General features: G+C 57.5%; 1 protein-coding gene and 1 long non-coding RNA gene across 2 annotated transcripts; both read left to right on the forward strand.

The window, feature by feature from the left end:
• The first annotated feature begins 1,388 nt into the window (after positions 1–1,388).
• LOC145340782 (uncharacterized) lies at positions 1,389–4,998 on the forward strand. The gene is made up of 3 exons (XR_013886291.1): positions 1,389–1,469; positions 2,349–2,476; positions 4,810–4,998. It is a non-coding gene; the product is annotated as an uncharacterized LOC145340782 (long non-coding RNA).
• Positions 4,999–11,464: 6,466 nt separating this feature from the next.
• Positions 11,465–19,935, forward strand: LOC145340781 (uncharacterized; the record flags this gene model as incomplete). Its single annotated transcript, XM_080185241.1, has 5 exons — positions 11,465–11,542; positions 13,343–13,640; positions 15,129–15,185; positions 18,508–18,669; positions 19,775–19,935. Coding segments are annotated over exons 2-5 (589 nt in total), but the record flags the coding sequence as incomplete, so codon positions are not given.
• Positions 19,936–20,481: the final 546 nt, after the last annotated feature.

Below are 20,481 nucleotides of genomic sequence, written 5' to 3' on the forward strand. Positions count from 1 at the left end.
TCTCTCTCCCTCTCTGCCCCCCCTCTCTCTCCCTCTCTGCCCCCCCTCTCTCTCCCTCTCTGCCCCCCCTCTCTCTCCCTCTCTGCCCCCCCTCTCTCTCCCTCTCTGCCCCCCCTCTCTCTCCCTCTCTGCCCCCCCTCTCTCTCCCTCTCTGCCCCCCTCTCTCTCCCTCTCTGCCCCCCTCTCTCTCCCTCTCTGCCCCCCCTCTCTCCCTCTCTGCCCCCCCCTCTCTCCCTCTCTGCCCCCCCCTCTCTCCCTCTCTGCCCCCCCTCTCTCTCCCTCTCTGCCCCCCCTCTCTCTCCCTCTCTGCCCCCCCTCTCTCTCCCTCTCTGCCCCCCCTCTCTCTCCCTCTCTGCCCCCCCTCTCTCTCCCTCTCTGCCCCCCCTCTCTCTCCCTCTCTGCCCCCCCTCTCTCTCCCTCTCTGCCCCCCTCTCTCTCCCTCTCTGCCCCCCTCTCTCTCCCTCTCTGCCCCCCCTCTCTCTCCCTCTCTGCCCCCCCTCTCTCTCCCTCTCTGCCCCCCCTCTCTCTCCTCTCTGCCCCCCTCTCTCTCCCTCTCTGCCCCCCCTCTCTCTCCCTCTCTGCCCCCCTCTCTCTCCCTCTCTGCCCCTCCCTCTCTCTCCCTCTCTGCCCCCCCTCTCTCTCCCTCTCTGCCCCCCCTCTCTCTCCCTCTCTGCCCCCCCCCTTCTCTCTCTCTCTCTGCCCCCCCTCTCTCTCTCTCTCTCTGCCCCCCCCCTCTCTCTCTCTCTGCCCCCCCTCTCTCTCTCTCCCTCTCTGCCCCCCTCTCTCTCTCCCTCTCTGCCCCCTCTCTCTCTCCCTCTCTGCCCCCCCTCCCCCTCCCTCTCTGCCCCCCCCTCCCCCTCCCTCTCTGCCCCCCCTCTCTCTCCCTCTCTGCCCCCCCTCTCTCTCCCTCTCTGCCCCCCCCTCTCTCCCTCTCTGCCCCCCCTCTCTCTCTCCCTCTCTGCCCCCCCTCTCTCTCTCCCTCTCTGCCCCCCCTCTCTCTCCCTCTCTGCCCCCCCTCTCTCTCCCTCTCTGCCCCCCTCTCTCTCCCTCTCCGCCCCCCTCTCTCTCCCCTCTCTGACCCCCCTCTCTCTCCCTCTCTGCCCCCCTCTCTCTCTCCCCTCTCTGCCCCCCTCTCTCTCTCCCTCTCTGCCCCCCTCTCTCTCTCCCTCTCTGCCCCCCCCTCTCTCTCTCCCTCTCTGCCCCCCTCTCTCTCCCTCTCTGCCCCCTCTCTCTCTCCCTCTCTGCCCCCCTCTCTCTCTCCCTCTCTGCCCCCCCTCTCTCTCCCTCTCTGCCCCCCTCTCTCTCCCTCTCTGCCCCCCCTCTCTCTCTCCCTCTCTGCCCCCCCCTCTCTCTGTGGAGGTGTGTGGGGGAGGCCCAGCTCTGACTGTCTGGCACTTACGTTCGGTCACTCCCACCACCGTTTACCCGCTCTGGGGATGTCAGCAGCAGCCATGTTTTACCAGGATTTGGTGAGTAACACCGTGACGTGATAACGCAGCGGGGATCGGGGGGGGGTGGAATGGAAGAATCGGGAGCAGGCGCGGACCACTCAGCCCCTCCATCGCTGCTATCCCACTCAATAAAACTCCACCACCACTTGGCTCTCTCTCTCTCTCTCTCTGCCTCTTTGCCCGCCTCTCTCTCTCGCCCCCTCCCCTCTGCCCCTCTGTGGTGGGGGGGGGGGTGGCTCCCTCCCCTGCACCCCTGCGCGACGGGGGGGGCCCCCCTCCCCTACACCCCTGCGCGACGGGGGGGCCCCCCTAACCCTGCGCCCCTCCACGAAGGGGGTCCCTCTACCCTGCGCCCCTCTGCGACGGTGGGGGGAGGGGGTCCCCCTCCCCTGCGCCCCTCCGCGACGGAGAGGGGGCCCCACACCCCCCCTCTCTGCCCCCCCCTCCCCTCTCCCTCCCTCCCTGCCTGTCAGTTTGCTCGCCGCTGGTTAGATAGCCCACGATGACGCAGTCTCGGAGAGCTAGAACCTCCGAGGTGCCGGTGTGTCGACTTTCTCCCACGCGTTTGGGGCAGAGAACGAAATGGGGCTCCCTGTCCTTGCCTGGTCGAGCGTTTACCCCCCACAAAGCCCCCGCGGAGGAGGCAATCCGTCTCCCCCACCCCTCCTCGTAACAATACTGGAGTTAATTTGCTCATCGCGAGCTGGATCAGGAGTAAGTTAGCCAGCGTGGGGGATTTATTGGCTGTTTCACCTCCCCAGCTCGTTGGTCACGCCACCTCGCACACACCTTTAACAGATTACAGAGCGAGGTACTTCCCTTTTGGGATGTTTCGGGGCTCGTTCGCAGAGGGGGGGAGAATCCGCTTCCTAACTGTGCCCGCCTTGTTATCCCCAGATACTAGCCGCTGGCGACGGTCCCGTTATAAGTCACTGTCAAATAGTGGTGACGTCAAGACGCAGATTCCCTGCACGCCTCCCTCCGTCTTTTCCCTCCTCATCAACGAACACTCGCAGGAACACAAGGTTTGTGTATCTGTCCCAGAGAGTGGGGGAAAGGACAGTGTATCTAACGCACTGTGACACCCGGTCCCAGAGAGGGGGAAAGGACAGTGTATCTAACGCACTGTGATACCCGGTCCCAGAGTGGGGGAAAGGACAGTGTATCTAACGCACCGTGACACCCGGTCCCAGAGAGGGGGAAAGGACAGTGTATCTAACGCACTGTGATACCCGGTCCCAGAGTGGGGGAAAGGACAGCGTATCTAACGCACCGTGACACCCGGTCCCAGAGAGGGGGAAAGGACAGTGTATCTAACACACTGTGACACCCGGTCCCAGAGTGGGGGAAAGGACAGTGTATCTAACGCACTGTGACACCCGGTCCCAGAGAGGGGGGAAAGGACAGTGTATCTAACGCACTGTGACACCCGGTCCCAGAGAGGGGGAAAGGACAGTGTATCTAACGCACTGTGACACCCGGTCCCAGAGTGGGGGAAAGGACAGTGTATCTAACGCACTGTGACACCCGGTCCCAGAGAGGGGGGAAAGGACAGTGTATCTAACGCACTGTGACACCCGGTCCCAGAGAGGGGGAAAGGACAGTGTATCTAACGCACTGTGATACCCGGTCCCAGAGAGGGGGAAAGGACAGTGTATCTAATGCACTGTGACACCCGGTCCCAGAGTGGGGGAAAGGACAGTGTATCTAACGCACTGTGACACCCGGTCCCAGAGAGGGGAAAGGACAGTGTATCTAACGCACTGTGACACCCGGTCCCAGAGTGGGGGAAAGGACAGTGTATCTAACGCACTGTGACACCCGGTCCCAGAGTGGGGGAAAGGACAGTGTATCTAACGCACTGTGACACCCAGTCCCAGAGGGCGGAAAGGACAGTGTATCTAACGCACTGTGACACCCGGTCCCAGAGTGGGGGAAAGGACAGTGTATCTAACGCACTGTGACACCCGGTCCCAGAGAGGGGGAAAGGACAGTGTATCTAACACACTGTGACACCCGGTCCCAGAGTGGGGGAAAGGACAGTGTATCTAACCCACTGTGACACCCGGTCCCAGAGAGGGGGAAAGGACAGTGTATCTAACGCACTGTGATACCCGGTCCCAGAGTGGGGGAAAGGACAGTGTATCTAACGCACTGTGACACCCGGTCCCAGAGTGGGGAAAGGACAGTGTATCTAACACACTGTGACACCCGGTCCCAGAGTGGGGAAAGGACAGTGTATCTAACGCACTGTGATACCCGGTCCCAGAGAGGGGGAAAGGACAGTGTATCTAACGCACTGTGACACCCGGTCCCAGAGTGGGGGAAAGGACAGTGTATCTAACGCACTGTGACACCCGGTCCCAGAGTGGGGGGAAAGGACAGTGTATCTAACGCACTGTGACACCCGGTCCCAGAGAGGGGGAAAGGACAGTGTATCTAACGCACTGTGACACCCGGTCCCAGAGTGGGGGAAAGGACAGTGTATCTAACGCACTGTGACACCCAGTCCCAGAGGGCGGAAAGGACAGTGTATCTAATGCACTGTGACACCCGGTCCCAGAGTGGGGGAAAGGACAGTGTATCTAACGCACTGTGACACCCGGTCCCAGAGTGGGGGAAAGGACAGTGTATCTAACGCACTGTGATACCCGGTCCCAGAGTGGGGGAAAGGACAGTGTATCTAATGCACTGTGACACCCGGTCCCAGAGTGGGGGAAAGGACAGTGTATCTAACGCACTGTGACACCCGGTCCCAGAGAGGGGGAAAGGACAGTGTATCTAACGCACTGTGACACCCGGTCCCAGAGTGGGGGAAAGGACAGTGTATCTAACGCACTGTGACACCCGGTCCCAGAGTGGGGGAAAGGACAGTGTATCTAACGCACTGTGACACCCGGTCCCAGAGTGGGGGAAAGGACAGTGTATCTAACGCACTGTGACACCCGGTCCCAGAGTGGGGGAAAGGACAGTGTATCTAACGCACTGTGATACCCGGTCCCAGAGAGGGGGAAAGGACAGTGTATCTAACGCACTGTGACACCCGGTCCCAGAGTGGGGGAAAGGACAGTGTATCTAACGCACTGTGACACCCGGTCCCAGAGTGGGGGAAAGGACAGTGTATCTAACGCACTGTGACACCCGGTCCCAGAGTGGGGGAAAGGACAGTGTATCTAACGCACTGTGACACCCGGTCCCAGAGTGGGGGAAAGGACAGTGTATCTAACGTTGATTGTTAAATACGCACTGTTCTAACATGTGTTCTCTGTCTCTCTCTCTCTCCGTCCCCCTCTCTCTCTCCCTCCCCCATCTCTCTCTCTGTCTGCCTCCCCCCCCTCTCCCTCTCTTCCCCCCACAGGTTCTGACGGCGGCTGGGAGCAGTAGTTACATCGACGTCTTCACCAACTTTGGATATCGTGCTTTCTCTCTGCACTTCTGACACCGGGGCAGTGTGTCTGGGCTCCGTGTCTCCTCCTCCTCCTCCTCCTCCTCTCCCACACCCCCTCCTCACTATCTGCCTCGCCCTGCTGCTGGGAGCGGGGCTGGTCAGCAAAGCGGGGGGGGGGGGGAGAATCGCGGGCTGTTCACTCCTGGACGGTGGGGCTGGAGGCCATTCCCCCCCCCTTCCCAGTGTCCCTGATCGCTCGGTCGGGATACCACTGCCGGCGTGCGAGGTGCGGAGGGTCTTTTTTCAAACTACAGCATGGAAACAGGCCATTTGGCCCAACTTGTCCATGCTGCCCCTTTTTCATAAACCCCTAAGCTAATCCCAATTGCCCACATTTGGCCCCATATCTCTCTATACCCATCGTACCCATGTAACTGTCTAAAGGCCTCTACTACTGCCTCTGGCAGCTCGTTCCAGACACTCACCACCCTCTGGGTGAACAAAATTGCCCCCTCTGGACCCTCTCCCCTCTCACCTTAAACCTCTGCCCTCTAGTTTTAGACTCCCCTACCTTTGGGGAAAAGATATTGACTATCTCGCTGATCTGTGCCCCTCATTATTTTATAGACCTCTATAAGATCACCCCTCTACGCTCCAGAGAAAAAAGTCCCAGTCTATCCCAGCCTCTCCTTATAACTCAATCCATCAAGTCCCCGGTAGCATCCTAGTAAATCTTTTCCTGCGCTCTTTCTAGTTTAATAATATCCTTTCTATAATAGGGTGACCAGAACTGTACACAGTATTTCCAAGTGTGGCCTAACCAATGTCTTGTACAACTTCAACAAGACGTCCCAACTCCTGTATTCTGACCGATGAAACCAAGCATGCCCAATGCCTTCTTCACCACTCTGTCCACCACTTTCAAGGAGCTATGAACCTGTCCCCCTCGATCTCTCTGTTCTGTAACTCTCCCCGACCATTAACTGAGTGAGTCCTGCCCTGGTTCCATCGACCAAAACGCATCGCCTCGCGTTTGTCTAAATTAAACTGCGTTTGCCGTTCGTCAGCCCAACTGATCAAGATTCTGTTGCAATGGGAGAGAACTTCCTTCACTCTCCACCAATCTTGGGGTCATCTTATGAACCGTGTCCCCTATGTTCTCATCCAAATCATTGATATAAATAACAGTGGGCCCAGCACCGATCCCCGAGGCCGGGTCACGGGCCTCCAATTTGAAGAGCAACCCTCTACAACCAACAGTTCTGTCGGGAAGCCAATTTTTGTCTCTGTTTCGCTACCTCACCCTGGATCCCCGTGAGATTTAACCTTACGCAACGACCCGCCTTGTCAAAGGCCTCGCTGAAGTCCGTGCGGACCACGTTGTTAGCAGTCTCACAACGCCAGGCCCGACGGTTATTTGGAATCACGAGCTTTCGGAGTGCTGCTCCTTCATTGGGCGAGCGGAGGGGTAAGTTTCACAGATATGGTGTACAATTCGCACCGTTGGGCGAGAACGGGAGATCAAGTCTTTAGAGGTACGTGGAAGCAGGAGGCCACTCAGCCCTTCGAGCTCTGCTTCCCCCCCATTTGTTAAGGTTGTGGCCGATCGTCCAACTCGGTCACCTAATCCTTTGACCCCCGAGCGCCGTGTTCCTCTTGAACACATCCGACGTTTCGACATCAACTCCTTCCCGTGGGAATGAATCCTGCATGGTCCACCTCAAACTGGTTCCCCTCACCCTCCACCATCAGGGAACTCCCTCCCTATCTCGTCCCGTTAGAATGTTCTAAATCTCGATGAGATCCTCCTCCACCCACCCCCCACTCCGAACTCCAGCGAGAAACAATCCCAACCTGATCAATTTCTCCTGGTACATCCGTCCCCCCGGAATCGGCCTGGAAAACATAAGAAATAGGAGCAGGAGTCGGCCATCTAGCCCCTTCGAGCCTGCCCCGCCATTCAATAAGATCGTGGCTGATCTGATAGTGGATCAGTTCCACTTTCCCGCATTCTCCCCTGTCTATCAGAAACCTATCTACCCGTGACTTCAATATATTCAGCGAGGCAGCCTCCCCCACTTCAACGGGCAGAGAATTCCAGAGATTCACCACCCTTTGAGTGAAGAAGTTCCTCCTCAACTCCGATCTAAACTGCAGCCCCCTTATCTTGAGGCTGTGCCCTCTAGTCCTGCTGTCCTTTCTGAGCGGGAAGAGTCTCTCCACCTCTACCCTATCCATCCCTTTCATTATCTTATACGTCTCTATAAGATCCCCCCTCATCCTTCTAAACTCCAACGAGTACAGACCCAGTCTATTCAGTCTCTCTTCATAGTCCAACCCCCTCATCTCCGGTATCAGCCTAGTGAACCTCCTCTGCACTCCCTCCAAGGCCAAAATATCCTTGCGTAAGTGCGGCGACCAAAACTGCACACAGTACTCCAGCTGCGGCCTCACCAGTGCCCTGTACATTTGCAGCAAGACCTCCCTACTTTTATATTCAATCCCCCTCGCTATGAAGGCCAGCATCCCATTCGCCTTCCTGACCACCTGCTGCACCTGCAAGCTGGGTTTTTGCAACTCGTGCACAAGGACGCCCAGATCCCTCTGCACCGTCGCACGCTGCAGCTTTTCGCCCCGTAAATAATAATCCCTCCGACTATTATTCCTACCAAAGTGGATAACCTCACACTTGCCAACTCCATCTGCCAGGTCCTCGCCCACTCGCTCAGCCTACCCAGATCCCTCTGCAGACTTTCCACACCCTCCGCACAATTTGCTTTTCCACTCACCTTCATGTCATCAGAAACCCATCGCCGCGCTCCCTCGAGAGCAAGAATATCCTTCCTCAGACTAAAACTGCCCACAATACTCGAGGTGTGGCCTCACCAAGGCCCCTGGCTAATTGCAACAGAGATATGGGCGTTGGACTGGGGTAAACACAGTAAGAAGTCTCACCACACCGGGTTAAAGTCCAACAGGTTTAGTTGCTAGCAAAAGCCACAAGCTTTCGGGGTGCTGCCCCTTCATCAGGTGGGTGGGGAGTTCAGTTCACAATCAGGGGATATAAAGACACAAACTCAATTTACACAATAATGGTCGGAGACTTTACAGGTAATCAAGTCTTAAAGGTACAGACAGTGTGAGTGGAGAGAGGGTTAAGCCCAGGGATGTGTATTGTCTCCAGACAGGACAGTCAGTGAGATTTTGCAAGTTGTGGGGGGTTACAGATAGTGCGACATGAACCCAAGGTCTCGGGTGAGGCCGTCCTCATGTGCGCGGAACGTGGCGCTCAGTCTCTGCTCAGCGCTGTGGTGAAGGCCGCCTTGGAGAACGCTTACCCCAAGATCAGAGGCCGAATGCCCGTGAAGTGTTCGCCAACAGGAAGGGAACAGTCTGGCCTGGTGATTGTCGAGCGGTGTTCATTCATCCGTTGTCGTAGCGAACGTTCGGCCTCTGATCTTGGGGTAAGCGTTCTCCAAGGCGGCCTTCACCACAGTGCAGAGACTGAGAGCCACGTTCCGCACACGTGAGGACGGCCTCACCCGAGACCTTGGGTTCATGTCGCACTCTCTGTAACCCCCATGACTTGCCTGGGCTTGCACTAACTGTCCTGTCTGGGGACAATACACATCTCTTTAACCCTCTCTTCACTCACTCTGTCTGTACCTTTAAGACTTGATTACCTGTAAAGACTCCGACCGTTATTGTGTAAATTGAGTTTGTGTCTCTATATCCCCTGTTTGTGAACAGAACTCCCCACCCACCTGATGAAGGGGCAGTGCCCTGAAAGCTAGTGGCTTATGTTACCAAATAAACCTGTTGGACTTTAACCTGGTGTTGTGAGACTTCTTACTGTAATCAGAACAACGCGCCCCTCTGCTCCTGCACTCGAAACCTCTCGCATCGAAGACCAAAATACCGTTTGCCTTCTTTACCGCCTGCGCGCTTACTCTGACACCCAGATCCCTCTGCACACTCCTCCCGTCTCCCAATTTACAGATAGCGTGAGCGGAGAGAGGGTTAAGCACAGAGATGTGTATTGTCCCCAGACAGGACAGTTAGTGCAAACCCAGGCAAGTCGCGGGGGGTTACAGATAGTGCGACGTGAACCCAAGGTCTCGGGTGAGGCCGTCCTCATGTGCGCGGAACGTGGCTATCAGTCTCTGCTCAGCGACTCTGCGCTGCGGCGAAGGCTGTTTTGGAGAACGCTTACCCGCAGATCGGAGGCTGTGCTGCGGTGTTCCCCGATTAGGAAGGGAACACCAAACTGTCTCCCTCTCTCCACTTGTACTGTCTGCACCTGTAAAGACTCGATGTCAAGGCTCACGTCCCAACCATTACCTCGGAATTGAGTTTGTGTCTATATATTGTAGAAAAAATCCGACACTCACCTGATGAAGGGATAGCGCTCCGAAAGCTCGTGATTCCGAATAAACCTGTTGGACTTCTTACACTGTCCACCCCAGTCCAACACCAGCATTTCCAGAGCTTGCTGTTTTGAAGGAGCTATGAACCTGTACCCCTACATCTCTCTGTTCTGTAACTCTCCCCTACCGTTAACTGAGTAAGTCCTGCCCCTGGTTCGATCGACCGAAACCTCGCATTTATCTAAATTAAACTCCATCTGTCAGCCCGCTGGTCCCATAGATCAAAGGGGAGCTTTCCTGCGCTCTGACACACTGGCTCCCGGACAGATGTCGTTCATTCCCTGTTTTGTCTTATGTAGTTTCCAGAATAAATTTCTTTTTTCCCTACATCTTTGTGTGGTCACATTATTCGCACTCACTAAGAATGTAAATGGCTGCCTCGGGGGAAAAGCAGCCGGTATAATTAAGGACCCCCCCACCTCCCCACGCTCCCCGGACATTCTCTCTTCCACCTTCTTCCGTCGGGGAAAAAGATACAAAAGTCTGAGGTCCCGTACCGACCGACTCAAGAACAGCTTCTTCCCTGCTGCTGTCAGACTTTTGAATGGACCTACCTCGCATTAAGCTGATCTTTCTCTACACCCTCGCTGTGACTGTAACACTACATTCTGCACTCTCTCCTTTCCTTCTCTATGAACGGTATGCTTTGTCTGTTCAGCCCGCAAGAAACAATACTTTTCACTGTATCCCGATACACGCGACAATAATAAATCAAATCAAATCCTTTTCCCTCTCTCAGTACTCTATGAATGGTATGCTTTGTATAGCACACAAGAAACAATACTTTTCATTGTATCCCAATACACGTGACAATCATAAATCCTTTTCCTCCTCCCCTCAGTACTCTATGAACGGTATGCTTTGTCTGTAGAGTGCACAAGAAACAACACTTTTCACTGTAGCCCGATACACGTGACAATAATCAAATCCTTTTCCTTCTCCCCTCTGTACTCTATGAATGGCATGCTTTGTGTAGCATGCATGAATCAATACTTTTCACTGTATCCTGACACATGTGCTGACAATAAATCAAATCCTTTTCCTTCTCCCCTCTGTACTCTATGAACAGTATGCTTTGTGTGGTCAGGAAGGCGAATGGGATGCTGGCCTTCATAGCGAGGGGGATTGAATATAAAAGTAGGGAGGTCTTGCTGCAGCTGTATAGGGTATTGGTGAGGCCGCAGCTGGAGTACTGTGTGCAGTTTTGGATGCCGTACTTACGCAAGGATATTTTGGCCTTGGAGGGAGTGCAGAGGAGGTTTACTAGGCTGATGCCGGAGTTGAGGGGGTTGAGCTATGAGGAGAGGCTGAATAAACTAGGCTTGTACTCGTTAGAGTTTAGAAGAATGAGGGGAGATCTCATTGAGACGTATAAGATGATGAATGGGATGGATAGGATAGAGGTGGAGAGACTCTTCCTGCTCAGAAAGGACAGTAGGACTAGGGGGCACAGCCTCAAGATAAGGGGGTGGTTTAGAACGGAGTTGAGGAGGAACTTCTTCACTCAAAGGATGGTGAATCTCTGGAATTCTCTGCCCGTTGAAGTGGTAGAGGCTACCTCGCTAAATATTTTTAAGACGCGGGTTGATGGGTTTTTGATAAGAGAGGGGATTAAGGGTTATGGAGAGAGGGTGGGAATGTGGAACTGTGCCACGACAGATCAGCCATGATCTTATTGAATGGCGGGGCAGGCTCGAAGGGCTAGATGGCCTACTCCTGCTCCTATTTCTTATGTTCTTATGTGTATAGCGCACCAGAAATAATATTTCTCGCTGGATCCCAATAGACATGATAATAATACTCATGTGGATTACCAGAGTTCAGTTGTGCTATCATGAACTTGTGGGATCTTTCTGTGCGTTGATCGGGGCAGAGGTTAATGGGGGGGGGGGGGGGTGGTGACGATATCTTTGCTCTACCAGCCTGACCAGTCTTTTTGTTTTTATTTTGAGGATAAAATAGTTGTTTTGAGGGGTGGGGAGGGTTTTCTGACGGTCCTGGGGATGGGGAGGTTGATATTCTAATGCAGTGGCCCTCTGCTGTTGAATGTCCTTTGGTGTTAATAGGGAGTGGGGCGTGTGTTCCTCTTCCCAGCCACTAGGGCGGCGCAGCGACTGGGAGGTCAGGTGGGAGTGTGGCTGAGGTCCTCCAGCGCTGAAGAGAGAGAGGCGGGCGGGTGGCAGGATGGTCGCCGGCGCCAAGGAGGTTGGCGGCCAGCCGGCGGCAAGAGGGGCCCTCCTACCCGCGGCGCTGGGAGGAGTCCTCGGTCCTCCCAGGTCCGTCGAGCGGCGGGGGCGGTTGAGGGAGGGACGCCCGCCCAGGCCTGGCTGAGCCCGGTGAGGGGGCCTGGAAGGGCGGCCCTCCCTCCCGCGGGCCCCCGGGGACCGGCGGCCGGCTTCTCCCCGCGGTCCCGACCCCCGGCCAGCCTCCGGGCCGCAAAGCCTGAGGCCTCGGGCTCGAGTGGCGGCGGCGGCCGGACTGAAGGGCGCGGAGGGCGGCGGCGGGAGGCTACTCGAGGCCGAGGCTTGGGTTGAGGCCTGGTGTCAATATTTAGGGATCTCTGTGGCTCTTTTGATGTGGGTGGGGCGTGGCACCCATCACCCTGACTGGGTGACACCCACTGGCACCCATCACCCTGACTGGGTGACACCCACTGGCACCCATCACCTTGACTGGGTGACACCCACTGGCACCCATCACCCTGACTGGGTGACACCCACTGGCACCCATCACCCTGACTGGGTGACACCCACTGGCACCCATCACCTTGACTGGGTGACACCCAATGGCACCCATCGCCCTGACTGGGTGACACCCATCGCCCTGACTGGGTGACACCCATTGGTGCCCTGACTGGGTGACACCCACTGGCACCCATCGCCCTGACTGGGTGACACCCACTGGCACCCATCGCCCTGACTGGGTGACACCCACTGGCACCCATCGCCCTGACTGGGTGACACCCACTGACACTCATCGCCGTGACTGGGTGACACCCATCGCCCTGACTGGGTGACACACAATGGCACCCATCGCCCTGACTGGGTGACACCCATCGCCCTGACTGGGTGACACCCATTGGCGCCCTGACTGGGTGACAACCAATGGCACCCATCGCCCTGACTGGGTGACACCCACTGGCACCCATCGCCCTGACTGGGTGACACCCACTGGCACCCATCGCCCTGACTGGGTGACACCCACTGGCACCCATCGCCCTGACTGGGTGACACTCAGTGACACCCATCGCCCTGACTGGGTGACACCCACTGGCACCCATCACCTTGACTGGGTGACACCCACTGGCACCCATCGCCCTGACTGGGTGACACACACAGGTGATTTTCTCACACTCCAAATCCGTTCACTTCCATCCTGGGACGGGGAGTGGACGCTGGGGGTGGGGGGAGTGGACACTGGGGCAGCAACTCTCAACTGTCTCTCTCCGTCTACCCCCCCCATCCCCGTCCCTCCATCTCCCCCCCCCACCTCCCCCCTCCGTCCCCCTCCCCCCGTACCTCCATCTCTCCCCCCACTCCTCCCGGTCCCTCCATCTCCCCCCCTCCTCCCCGTCCCTCCGATTCCACCCCTTTCCCTCTGTCTCCCCTACCCCCTCCCACCCCGCCCATTCAATCCGTCCCTCGGTCTCCTCTTGCCCCGTCTCCCGCTTCCCGGTCCCTCCCTCTGTCTCCTCTCCCTCCGAATCCCTCTGTCACCCCAACCCCTCTGTCTCCGTCTCGTTCCCTCCCTCTCTCTGTCTTTGTATTTCTCTGGCTGGCACAGCGGGGCGAGCGCTGCTGCCTCACAGGGACCCGGGTTCGATTCCCGGCCTCGGGTCACTGTCTGTGCGGAGTCTGCACATTCTCCCCGTGTCTGCATGGGTTTCCTCCCACAGTCTGAAAGACGTGCTGGTTAGGGGTGGATTGGGGCCGTGCTAAATTCTCCCTCAGCGTAACCCGAACAGGCGACTGGGGGGATTTCCACAGTAACTTCATTGCAGTGTTAATGTAAGCCGACTTGTGACACTAACGAAATAAACTTTACTGTTTTTTTTAACTCTGCTTCTCTCTCTCCAGGAGTCTCCAGTGATCCATCAGATTGCAGACAGGACTGTCACGTCCTCCCACCAGCCAGTGCGAGCGGGGGTCCCGGAACGAGAGCGACCATGACGAAACAGCGCCCGTTCTCGCTGGTGGGACAGGCCTCCCTGTCGGAGCTGTGCCTCCAGTCCGGCCCCCAGTGTCTGGACGGTGCGGGACACTGGAACAGCAGACCCGCACTGTGGACCCGAGAGGTGCCAGTCTCGATGCCCTGGTCACAGATCAACAGAGGGGCAGTGACTTTCACTGGGTCGGTGATGCCAACGCACAGAGAGTGAGTGTCCCCGGGAGTGTTTGATGGGGGGGACAGTGTAGAGGGAGCTTTACTCTGTATCTAACCCCGTGCTGTACCTGTCCTGGGAGTGTTTGATGGGGGGGACAGTGTAGAGGGAGCTTTACTCTGTATCTAACCCAGTGCTGTACCTGTCCTGGGAGTGTTTGATGGGGGGACAGTGTAGAGGGAGCTTTACTCTGTATCTAACCCCGTGTTGTACCTGTCCTGGGAGTGTTTGATGGGGGGACGGTGTAGAGGGAGCTTTACTCTGTATCTAACCCCGTGCTGTACCTGTCCTGGGAGTGTTTGATGGGGGGACGGTGTAGAGGGAGCTTTACTCTGTATCTAACCCCGTGCTGTACCTGTCCTGGGAGTGTTTGATGGGGGACAGTGTAGAGGGAGCTTTACTCTGTATCTAACCCCGTGCTGTACCTGTTCTGGGAGTGTTTGATGGGGGGACAGTGTAGAGGGAGCTTTACTCTGTATCTAACCCCATGCTGTACCTGTCCTGGAAGTGTTTGATGGGGACAGTGTAGAGGGAGCTTTACTTTGTATCTAACCCCGTGCTGTACCTGTTCTGGGAGTGTTTGATGGGGACAGTGTAGAGGGAGCTTTACTTTGTATCTAACCCCGTGCTGTACCTGTTCTGGGAGTGTTTGATGGGGGGACAGTGTAGAGGGAGCTTTACTTTGTATCTAACCCCGTGCTGTACCTGTTCTGGGAGTGTTTGATGGGGGGACAGTGTAGAGGAGCTTTACTCTGTATCTAACCCCGTGCTGTACCTGTTCTGGGAGTGTTTGATGGGGGGGACAGTGTAGAGGGAGCTTTACTCTGTATCTAACCCCGTGCTGTACCTGTCCTGGGAGTGTTTGATGGGGGAACAGTGTAGAGGGAGCTTTACTCTGTATCTAACCCCGTGCTGTACCTGTTCTGGGAGTGTTTGATGGGGGACAGTGTAGAGGGAGCTTTACTCTGTATCTAACCCCGTGCTGTACCTGTTCTGGGAGTGTTTGATGGGGGGACAGTGTAGAGGGAGCTTTACTCTGTATCTAACCCCGTGCTGTACCTGTCCTGGGAGTGTTTGATGGGGGGACAGTGTAGAGGGAGCTTTTCTCTGTATCTAACCCCGTGCTGTACCTGTTCTGGGAGTGTTTGATGGGGGGACAGTGTAGAGGGAGCTTTACTCTGTATCTAACCCCGTGCTGTACCTGTCCTGGGAGTGTTTGATGGGGGGACAGTGTAGAGGGAGCTTTTCTCTGTATCTAACCCCGTGCTGTACCTGTCCTGGGAGTGTTTGATGGGGGACAGTGCAGAGGGAGCTTTACTCTGTATCTAACCCCGTGCTGTACCTGTCCTGGGAGTGTTTGATGGGGGACAGTGTAGAGGGAGCTTTACTCTGTATCTAACCCTGTGCTGTGCCTGTCCTGGGAGTGTTTGATGTGATTACTGGATAACTCTGTAGTCTGTCTCTCTTATTTCTCCTTCCAGCAGGAATGACTTCCCAGGAATTATGAAAATCAAACGGCGCTGTGAGGTTGAGGGAGAGTGAGTATCGAGATAGCTTCCCACTCCCCCCACCCACCCACCCAAATATTCTGGTCTAACCGAGGGATATGGAGACCAGAACTGTGCACGGTGCTCCCAGTGTGGGTCTAACCGAGGGGATAGGGAGACGGGAACTGTGCACGGTGCTCCCAGTGCGGGTCTAACCGAGGGGATAGGGAGACGGGAACTGTGCACGGTGCTCCCAGTGCGGGTCTAACCGAGGGGATAGGGAGACGGGAACTGTGCACGGTGCTCCCAGTGCGGGTCTAACCGAGGGGATAGGGAGACGGGAACTGTGCACGGTGCTCCCAGTGCGGGTCTAACCGAGGGGATAGGGAGACGGGAACTGTGCACGGTGCTCCCAGTGTGGGTCTAACCGAGGGGGATAGGGAGACGGGAACTGTGCACGGTGCTCCCAGTGTGGGTCTAACCGAGGGGATAGGGAGACGGGAACTGTGCACGGTGCTCCCAGTGTGGGTCTAACCGAGGGGATACGGAGACTGGAACTGTGCACGGTGCTCCCAGTGTGGGTCTAACCGAGGGGATAGGGAGATGGGAACTGTGCACGGTGCTCCCAGTGTGGGTCTAACCGAGGGGGATAGGGAGACGGGAACTGTGCACGGTGCTCCCAGTGTGGGTCTAACCGAGGGGATACGGAGACGGGAACTGTGCACGGTGCTCCCAGTGTGGGTCTAACCGAGGGGATACGGAGACGGGAACTGTGCACAGTGCTCCCAGTGTGGGTCTAACCGAGGGGATAGGGAGACGGGAACTGTGCACGGTGCTCCCAGTGCGGGTCTAACCGAGGGGATAGGGAGACGGGAACTGTGCACGGTGCTCCCAGTGCGGGTCTAACCGAGGGGATAGGGAGACGGGAACTGTGCACGGTGCTCCCAGTGCGGGTCTAACCGAGGGGATAGGGAGACGGGAACTGTGCACGGTGCTCCCAGTGCGGGTCTAACCGAGGGGATAGGGAGACGGGAACTGTGCACGGTGCTCCCAGTGCGGGTCTAACCGAGGGGATAGGGAGACGGGAACTGTGCACGGTGCTCCCAGTGCGGGTCTAACCGAGGGGATAGGGAGACGGGAACTGTGCACGGTGCTCCCAGTGCGGGTCTAACCGAGGGGATAGGGAGACGGGAACTGTGCACGGTGCTCCCAGTGCGGGTCTAACCGAGGGGATAGGGAGACGGGAACTGTGCACGGTGCTCCCAGTGCGGGTCTAACCGAGGGGATAGGGAGACGGGAACTGTGCACGGTGCTCCCAGTGCGGGTCTAACCGAGGGGATAGGGAGACGGGAACTGTGCACGGTGCTCCCAGTGCGGGTCTAACCGAGGGGATAGGGAGACGGGAACTGTGCACGGTGCTCCCAGTGCGGGTCTAACCGAGGGGATAGGGAGACGGGAACTGTGCACGGTGCTCCCAGTGTGGGTCTAACCGAGGGGGATAGGGAGACGGGAACTGTGCACGGTGCTCCCAGTGTGGGTCTAACCGAGGGGATAGGGAGACGGGAACTGTGCACGGTGCTCCCAGTGTGGGTCTAACCGAGGGGATACGGAGACTGGAACTGTGCACGGTGCTCCCAGTGTGGGTCTAACCGAGGGGATAGGGAGATGGGAACTGTGCACGGTGCTCCCAGTGTGGGTCTAACCGAGGGGGATAGGGAGACGGGAACTGTGCACGGTGCTCCCAGTGTGGGTCTAACCGAGGGGATACGGAGACGGGAACTGTGCACGGTGCTCCCAGTGTGGGTCTAACCGAGGGGATACGGAGACGGGAACTGTGCACTGTGCTCCCAGTGTGGGTCTAACCGAGGGGATACGGAGACGGGAACTGTGCACGGTGCTCCCAGTGTGGGTCTAACCGAGGGGATACGGAGACGGGAACTGTGCACAGTGCTCCCAGTGTGGGTCTAACCGAGGGGATAGGGAGACGGGAACTGTGCACGGTGCTCCCAGTGTGGGTCTAACCGAGGGGATAGGGAGACGGGAACTGTGCACGGTGCTCCCAGTGTGGGTCTAACCGAGGGGATACGGAGACGGGAACTGTGTACGGTGCTCCCAGTGTGGGTCTAACCGAGGGGATAGGGAGACGGGAACTGTGCACGGTGCTCCCAGTGTGGGTCTAACCGAGGGGGATAGGGAGACGGGAACTGTGCACGGTGCTCCCAGTGTGGGTCTAACCGAGGGGATATGGAGACGGGAACTGTGCACGGTGCTCCCAGTGTGGGTCTAACCGAGGGGATAGGGAGACGGGAACTGTGCACGGTGCTCCCAGTGTGGGTCTAACCGAGGGGATAGGGAGACGGGAACTGTGCACGGTGCTCCCAGTGTGGGTCTAACCAAGGGGATAGGGAGACGGGAACTGTGCACGGTGCTCCCAGTGTGGGTCTAACCAAGGGGATAGGGAGACCGGAACTGTGCACGGTGCTCCCAGTGTGGGTCTAACCGAGGGGATAGGGAGACGGGAACTGTGCACGGTGCTCCCAGTGTGGGTCTAACCGAGGGGATAGGGAGACGGGAACTGTGCACGGTGCTCCCAGTGTGGGTCTAACCGAGGGGATAGGGAGACGGGAACTGTGCACGGTGCTCCCAGTGTGGGTCTAACCGAGGGGATAGGGAGACGGGAACTGTGCACGGTGCTCCCAGTGTGGGTCTAACCAAGGGGATAGGGAGACGGGAACTGTGCACGGTGCTCCCAGTGTGGGTCTAACCGAGGGGGATAGGGAGATGGGAACCGTGCATGGTGCTCCCAGTGTGGGTCTAACCCAGGGGATAGGGAGACGGGAACTGTGCACGGTGCTCCCAGTGTGGGACTAACCGAGGGGATAGGGAGACGGGAACCGTGCACGGTGCTCCCAGTGTGGGTCTAACCGAGGGGATAGGGAGACGGGAACCGTGCACGGTGCCCCCAGTGTGGGTCTAACCGAGGGGATAGGGAGACGGGAACCGTGCACGGTGCCCCCAGTGTGGGTCTAACCGAGGGGATAGGGAGACGGGAACCGTGCACGGTGCTCCCAGTGTGGGTCTAACCGAGGGGATAGGGAGACGGGAACTGTGCACGGTGCTCCCAGTGTGGGTCTAACCGAGGGGATAGGGAGACTGGAACTGTGCACGGTGCTCCCAGTGTGGGTCTAACCGAGGGGATAGGGAGACGGGAACTGTGCACGGTGCTCCCAGTGTGGGTCTAACCGAGGGGATAGGGAGACGGGAACTGTGTACGGTGCTCCCAGTGCGCCGTTATGTGTGGGTCGCAGTTGTGATATATGGTATCTGAGATTATTGTCTCGATGTGGACCTGTTCTCCCCTTCTTGCCCCCAGTGGACCCTCCCGTAAGCACTTCCTGTCGGAGGATGCCATGGCAGCTCGGTTTACCTGTCTCAGCCTCAGTAATGACCACCGATACGGGTCCAATGGCTTCCCCGTCGCCAGGACAGAGGACTCCCTCGGCCACCAGTGTCCCTCCCAGGACGGGGAGGCAAGGTACGTTCCGAGAAGTGGAGACTAACCCACGCTGAGACCATGTCTTCCCACTCCATAATCTCCAGCTTCCTGGCACACACGTAGGTTAGGGTGGATTGGCCGTGCTAAATTGTCCCCTTAGTGTCCAAAGATGTGTAGGTTGGGTGGATTGGCCGTGCTAAATTGTCCCTTAGTGTCCAAAGATGTGTAGGTTGGGTGGATTGGCCATGCTAAATTGTCCCTTAGTGTCCGAAGATGTGTAGGTTAGGGGGGATTGGCCATGCTAAATTGTCCCTTAGTGTCCCAAAGATGTGTAGGTTAGGGTGGATTGGCCGTGCTAAATTGTCCCCTTAGTGTCCAAAGATGTGTAGGTTAGGGTGGATTGGCCGTGCTAAATTGTCCCTTAGTGTCCAAAGATGTGTAGGTTAGGGTGGATTGGCCGTGCTAAATTGTCCCTTAGTGTCCAAAGATGTGTAGGTTAGGGTGGATTGGCCGTGCTAAATTGTCCCTTAGTGTCCAAAGATGTGCAGGTTAGGGTGGATTGGCCGTGCTAAATTGTCCCTTAGTGTCCCAAAGATGTGTAGGTTAGGGTGGATTGGCCATGCTAAATTGTCCCTTAGTGTCCCAAAGATGTGTAGGTTAGGGTGGATTGGCCGTGCTAAATTGCCCCTTAGTGTCCAAAGATGTGTAGGTTAGGGTGGATTGGCCGTGCTAAATTGCCCCTTAGTGTCCAAAGATGTGTAGGTTAGAGGGGGGATTGGCCATGCTAAATTGTCCCTTGGTGTCCCAAAGATGTGCGTGCACACAACGCACGCGCACACATATACAAAGCGCACGTGCGCACACACACATACAATGCACGCGCGCACACGCACAAACACGACGGACGCACACACGTGCTGACGAATGCACAGCCCAGATGTTGATGAATCGAACTGGTTCTCTCCTCGATGCAGTCAGAGGTCACTCAGAGATCAATTGCACGCACCCAGCATGTTGGGCGGGGGGGGGGGGGGGGGGGCATCGACTTGACGTTGCGGCTGTGGCCACAGAGTGGCAATGCCTCCACCCCCACCCCCACCAACCAAACCCTCTCAACCCTGCCCCCTTCCCATCTTTTCCCCAGATCCCTGCCGGAGGCGGAGGAAGAGGACGGCAGGAAGGACGTGATTGTGGAGGGCATGTTCGACATGAGTGACAGCCGGGTGGTGGTGATGTCACCCGAGCTGCAAAAGCGCCTACAGTGCCCCCGGAGGACATCCTGCCCCGGGAGGTCCTGCAGTCCATGTGAGTTCGAGGGGAGAGGGAGGGGGAGAGAGGGGGAATCGGGGAGAGGGAGGGAGGGAGGGGGAGAGTGGGGGAGGGAGGGGGAGAGTGTGGGAGGGAGGGAGGGAGGGAGGAGAGTGTGGGAGGGAGGGGGAGAGTGTGGGAGGGAGGGGGAGAGTGTGGGAGGGAGGGAGGGAGGGGGAGAGTGTGGGAGGGAGGGGGAGAGTGTGGGAGGGAGAGGGAGAGTGTGGGAGGGGAGGGGGAGAGTGTGGGAGGGAGGGGAGGAGTGTGGGAGGGAGGGGGAGAGTGTGGGAGGGAGGGAGAGAGTGTGGGGGGAGAGTGCGGTGGGGGAGGGAGGGGACGGGGGGAGAGTGCGGGGGGGGAGGGAGGGGACAGGGGGAGAGTGCGGGGGGGAAGGGAGGGGACAGGGGAGAGTGCGGCGGGGGGAAGGGAGGGGACAGGGGGAGAGTGCGGCGGGGGGGAGGGAGGGGACACGGGGAGAGTGCAGTGGGGAGGGAGGGGACAGGGGGAGAGTGTGGTGGGGGGGAGGGAGGGGACACGGGGAGA

Source organism: Carcharhinus amblyrhynchos, unplaced genomic scaffold, assembly GCF_965287045.1.
Source record: "Carcharhinus amblyrhynchos unplaced genomic scaffold, sCarAmb.v2.hapA chromosome_1417, whole genome shotgun sequence".
NCBI classification, from domain to species: domain Eukaryota; kingdom Metazoa; phylum Chordata; class Chondrichthyes; order Carcharhiniformes; family Carcharhinidae; genus Carcharhinus; species Carcharhinus amblyrhynchos.